General features: G+C 47.5%; 1 protein-coding gene across 3 annotated transcripts in view; it reads right to left on the reverse strand.

Annotated features, from left to right (window-relative positions):
- The window catches only part of FAM193B (family with sequence similarity 193, member B), a 29,345-nt gene extending 23,364 nt beyond the window's left edge, over positions 1–5,981 (reverse strand). For 2 of the 3 annotated variants that reach the window (XM_012722519.1, XM_012722517.1), the window contains exon 1: positions 4,849–5,800. In XM_012722519.1, coding sequence (XP_012577973.1) covers positions 4,849–4,961 — 113 coding nt within the window. In that variant the 5' untranslated portion in view covers positions 4,962–5,800. Of the gene's footprint in view, positions 1–4,848; positions 5,801–5,925 lie in introns of those variants that run through there. The other variant, XM_012722516.1, reaches the window with a different exon arrangement.
- Positions 5,982–6,000: the final 19 nt, after the last annotated feature.

Genomic DNA, 6,000 nt, shown 5'->3' on the forward strand with positions numbered 1-6,000 from the left:
TGACAGGGAAACTTACTAAGTGAGACTTGCCCAATGCAGCATTATACCTGAAGCACAGGACTGAGGACTAGACAGGTGACCTTCAAGGCTTCTTTGAACCCCCACTCCATGTTCTCTGGCTCAATGTCCTGTAAGAAACTTCTGTGTTTCCAGCCCCTTCTTTCTTAATTTCCCTTTTCTGAGCAGATAAGTAAGTCTATTTCAGAATGGAGGATGAAACCAAAGAGATCCAGAGAGCTAACAGCCTTGGGCAAGGAATAAAAGATAGGTGGCTTGTAGGGTTGCAGCCGGGAATTTGAAATGTGACGGTGGACTGTGGGCACAGAACCGAAGGATGCAAACACTGGCCTCTCTGGGGACATATATTTGCTTCTTTTCAGTCCTGTTCTGCTCTGCACATCTTGCCATGAAGAACTATTAAGTCTCCCACAAAAAATGTTCCCCCAAAGCATAAGTACTGACACCTTTACCCCACCCCTTCCTTCGTAGGATCAGTTTGGCTGTCAACCCTCCGAAGTGCATGGGCAGATGGTCTGTGCTTTGGACTGGGATGCCCTAACATTCCATGATTCAGAGGTGGAGCACACAATAGGCAGGACAAAGCATTTTGATACACAGGGGAAGATTAGCAGTTGGACAATCATTTTAATAGGGCAACAACTGGAGAATTGGGGCAAGCTTGTTTTGTTTCTCCTTAAACCAAGTCTTTCTATTCCTACTTATGGAAAAGCTTCCCTAGCCCCTCTGGGAAAGCACCATTTTCATCATTCAATGAAAACTATCTTAGGTCTCTTCTAAGAGCCCCATAGCACCCTCAATTTAGCAGTCACACATCAGAATCACCTGGGGGCAATTAACAGCAACAGATTCTTGGGCCCCAGACCAAGAGACTCTGACTCTGTAGGCTTGGGACAAGCTTCAGCAAGGCAGAGGAGAGCTAAAGATCAGTTAGGCTGGGGTGAGGGAGAGAAGGAGTCAGGCAATCACACTGGCCTCTTCCCATTAGAAATACTTCCTTCCATGCAGAGAATTTACCCGAGTACATCAAGTTTACTGTCCTACTGAAGTCCTTTCACTGACTCTTCATTGACTACAGGATAAAACCTAAACTTCTTGGTGTGGTTTTCAAGAACCCTGCTAGTATCTTCAGCCTGACTTCTCACCACTCTCCCATGTGTTGGGTGGTTCAAGCCGCTGGGTCTTGGTCTGTATTTCTTCCTTTGAAAAGGCAGTTGAGAAGCTTTTTCTAGACTATCACTTATGTGCATCCTTAGCAACAAGTATCTATATTAATCAGAGCTAAGTGCTCTGTGCTATGTACCTGACATGCAGCAGTTGTGGCACTAAGTGAGCCTGATGTCACTGTCATTTTATATTGGTGAAAACCAACCATGGATTAAAGTACTGTCAAAGGCTTTGGACCAGATCTAAGATTTGAACCTTAACTCAGAGGAAGCAATGCTTTCCTAGCTTAGCTATGATGACTGTATACAAGTTTTCCAGACCATGAGTCCCTTGTGGGGAGGAAATATGTTGGGTTCACGTCTGCATTCCCAGCTAGACCAGGGCCTGGCATAGATGGTGCCCATTTGTGTTGAATAAATGAATGCTAGGTCAGGTGAGAGAGTGGGTACAGTGTGTGCGAATGGGCCTATGTGAATGCCTGCCAGCCTGGCCCAATGGTGGGGGCAGGTAAGGATAAAATGGTTGAAATCTAACCTGTTGTAATTTAACAGTTATTTATTGATCACATAGGGACTTTTCATAATACCCCAGAAATAATTTAAACTTTGTTCTTGCTCTCAAAAATTCTAGGTTCATTAATTAAGGTGTTAGGATTTAACAGTCCAACTGATAGTATCTAAATAGTCTGATAGTCCATTTAAAAACACTTTGGGGCATTTTTGGGAAATAACACCTTTAAATCTTTACAGTTGTCTTTACTTTAAAGGTCTGACATTTCTATATAGTGAATCTCTACAAGCTTACAAAATAAGAACCAGTGGCATGGATCCCTCAACATCATTTCCTCCTACCTATAATGAAAGTGGCCAGACCAGGCAGGCAGTGATCCCTGAAGTAGAGGGGCTATCTCATTCATGAGTGTGCCCTGAATCAAGGCTCTGCCACAGAGGCTGTCATATGTGCTGAATGGATAAAACATAATGAGATGGTTTTAATAAAGATACTGACTGATCCTCTGTTCCAGTTCCTTGAGGGAGCGGGTTTACCTCTGAGTCATGGGGAAACCAGGTCTCTAGAGTCCCTTTAAACTCGGTAGGGCAAAGTCCCAGAGGGGTGCTCTGTAGCGATGAGAAATATCAAGAACAGGATGAGCTCAACCCTCACCAACTTCTGGTTTACAGTCTAGTTAGCGCTCTCCTGGGGGCTGACTGAACATGTATCTGCATTATAAGGAGAGTGGTCTGTGAAAACTGAAGACAGCAGAGCTGGCAGGTGAAAACACTCAGGCTTCAGATGGCCATCTGGCACAGTTTCTGCCACATACCACCTCCAACTCTTGTGCTTAGAGGTTCTATGTACTAGGTGTTGTGTAAGTTTGTGCACATTCCATTGTGAAGCTGCCCATGAGGCTTTGGGGAAGACATGTCCAGGTTACAAAACTAGGAGGAGACTGAGTGCAGAGTGCATCCCAAGTCTGGTACTACTAAGCACTATTTCTCACAGTTTCCAACAGATTTAGATGTTTTCTCCTTTGCTAATAAGGCAGTAACTGTTCTAGTCTTGTGGGTGAAAAAGGCCCTGGGCTCCCAGTGAAGAGATCAATGTAGTTTAGTGCCCTGAATCAATCAGGAGTATAGCAGTCCCCCTTTACGTGAGGTTTCCACAATCAACTGTGGTCTGAAAATATTACCTGCAATAAGATGTTTTTAGAGACTACAGTCACATAACTTTTTATTACAGTGTATTGTTATAATTGTTCTTTTATTATAGTTATTGTTAACCCCTTATTATGCCTAAGTTATAAAGTTTTATCAGAGGTATGTATGTATTAAAAACATAGTGTATATAGGATTCTATACTACATTAGTTTCGGGTAGTCATGGGGATTTTGGAACATTACTCTCACAAATAAACGGGGGGGGGGAGGGACACTACAGTATGGACTTCTAGGATGGTAATTAATTTCAAGATCCTGCAATGAAAAGTGTATACAGGTTATGCAAATGAGCTGAGGGTGGGATGAGTGGAACCACAGTGGCATTAGGGTCCTAGTTACCAACAAGGGGTAGGGGTTACTCAGAATCTGCAGATTATGCCCTATGGAAATGTGGGTCCTTTAGAGTTTGTGGGAAGCATTTCAACTGTTTAAAATACACAATCAAATCAAAACAAAACAGAAACAAGCAATGTGTGAGTTAGGACATTAGAATATGTCTATGGAGTGGAAGTAGAGTTGTGTTTGCTATCTTTGGCTTTAGTTGGGCAAAAGACCCTGACTTTCACCTTACTTACCCGTTCTCTTACATGTTAGAAAGGGTTCTTGTAAGCTGTGATAGAAGCCAGAGGTCCTCACCAAAGGCACATGCCTCTGTAGGCAGAGCAATGATGGACTCCAACCCTTTAACAGGGCCTTTCCACCAGTGCACAAAAGTCCACTTCTGGCATGGCGAACCCCATCCCCAGCAAAAAGGTGAGGTATCAGAACAGAGTTTGTCGATTTGTTTCTCCTCTTGTGGAGGTAGCAAAAATGTGCCTTGTTAAAGTACAGAAGAATGTCAGGGTTTTTTTGGGGGGGAGGAAAAGGTGCACTCTGAGACCTGTAGTCTGTTTCCTCATCTGAAAAATGGGATAACAGTATTTCTAACCTTCAGCTCATTATTACTCTCCAGACATAGGGGCACAAAGGTGAGGTATACAGTTCTTGTACTTCGGTGTTATGTAGCAAGAGCAAACCCATAGTCATACCAATAGTTAACTCATCATGTTTGTGCTAGGTGCTCAGAAAACAAAGGTGATAGGAAGACTGGAAGTAAGGAATATAAAGTGCCTGGCGTGAATATGAATGCATGAATTGGCAAGTCAAGCCCTGGAATAGATAAGAACATGGTCAGGAACCTACCATACTTATGAAGCTTATAGCTCTTAGGAACTTATTTGCATCCAGTACATACTAAATGGTTAAGCCATCACCCATATTTCCTGGCCATGAGTACTATAGGCTGGCTAAATGGTTCTAGAGTACTGCATGGTATGAAAAGAGAGGAGAGAAGATAACAGCTCTCCCTTCCCCTTCTCTACCCTTTTGGATAACAATACTCCCAATGGGGCCCAGAAAAGGCTGGGCTGGGTGGGTGGGAGAGACTTCACAGCTGGAAGTCAGGCCAGGCCTGAGTGGGGTTCATCTTGGGGAGCTGCATCCTTTGGAAGTAGTGTCAGCCTAGGGTAGGGGATGGGAGTGAAGGTAGGACTTCTGACAGTAGGTATAGACATTTTCATTATTAACTAATGAAATTCTTTTAAACAAAGATTTTAAACAAATCTTGTAATCTGAGACACAAAGGAGACCAGCATCAAAAACAGGTTACAATAAGCACAGGTTCTCAACTGCCTCATTCTCCCATTCACCTGGTTATTTCTACTCTGTGTGAGCAAAGCCCATGGCTAGGCATGGAGGATCACAGAGACAGTCTGTTTCTATGCACCTATGGAGTTCACAGTCCACAGTGGGGAAACACTGACATTAACAAGAATGTCTTATTGAAGAGTGGGGCGGGCTGCTAGAGGAGAGCACCAGGGACTGGGTACAGCAGGGGCACCTGACAAAACTGGGGACATCAGGGAAGGCTTTCTGGGAATGATACCCCAAACAGCAACCCCACTCACATGCACAATTCCAGAGATTCTACTAGAAGGCTGTCAAGAGCCATGCCTTCTGGCTGCACCAGCCTCCCAGAGTCCCCTGCTGCCCGATGCAGTGTCTGCAGAGCCAAACGCATCTTCCGCCACGCCTCATCCTCATCCGGCGCTGCATCCGACCCTCCAAGACTCCTGCAGGAGCCTGCCTTCCTTGGCAGGCTCAGCCAAAAAACCAACTCAAAACTCTTTTTGTCAGAGCAAGCTTAGGGCGAGCCACCCAGCCCCAGGTGCCACAACCCTCCCGGAGCAACTGTGGCTCATGCCACCCCAGCCTCTCAGTGAACACTGGCAGAGTACCTCCCATCATCTCCTTTGCTCAAAAGAAAGTGACCTTCCAGGTGGCAAGCTGGAAGCTTTGGAGGTCCTCTTACTGCTCCTAGAGTCGCCATACCCCGGGGGCTTGAGGGTCGGGGTGGCCGTCTGGCGGGCCAAGGGTATAGAGGGGGGAAAAGACAGGCTTTTCTCGGTTTCCAACCCAGGGCGGCAGCCCCACCAAAGTCTCTGGACAGTCTGGCTGTCTGCTTCAGTTACTTGCTGGGCAAGGGCGAGGCGGGAGGCCCCAAGAGACGTGTGCTAGGGGCACAGCTGCTGAGGGGGCAGTGGCTGCAGGCAGAGAGGGGAAGGGGTGGAGCCGCTGACTCCGGGTGGGGTTGGGGCGGAGGGGGGGAGCCGGGAAAGAGGGGACAGTCTTCCAGGTCCCACCGTCCTCAGATGGCTTGTGGGTGGTAGTGGAGCAGGTGGGCCCAGGGGGTGGACAGAGGGCTGAGCTATGGCTTCGAGATCAGAGCCCGGTCTCAGAGTGGGTGTAGAACCAGAACGTTTAGGTTCTGCTCCAGCCCAGAGGGGGCGGGGAGAAGGCCAGGAGGTCTTGGGAGGACAAGACCGGCCGTGTCCAGGCTTTGAAGGGGTCCGGCTCCACTTCTTCCTCGAAAGATGGGGAAGAAAGCCCCGGCCCCGGCCCGATGGTCCATCCCCGAGCCCGCCCGGCCCCGCTCCAGTAGGTGAAAACTCCGCAGCAGCCGGAGTCGCCACACTCGCTCCTACCTGCGGACCCGGCGCCAGGCTGGGCTCGTCCTCCTCCCTGGGGCCGTCGCGATCGGGTTCCGCCGGCGCCTCCGG

The sequence above is a fragment of the Condylura cristata genome, unplaced genomic scaffold (genome assembly GCF_000260355.1).
Source record: "Condylura cristata isolate star-nosed mole 26May11 unplaced genomic scaffold, ConCri1.0 scaffold00008, whole genome shotgun sequence".
NCBI lineage: Eukaryota > Metazoa > Chordata > Mammalia > Eulipotyphla > Talpidae > Condylura > Condylura cristata.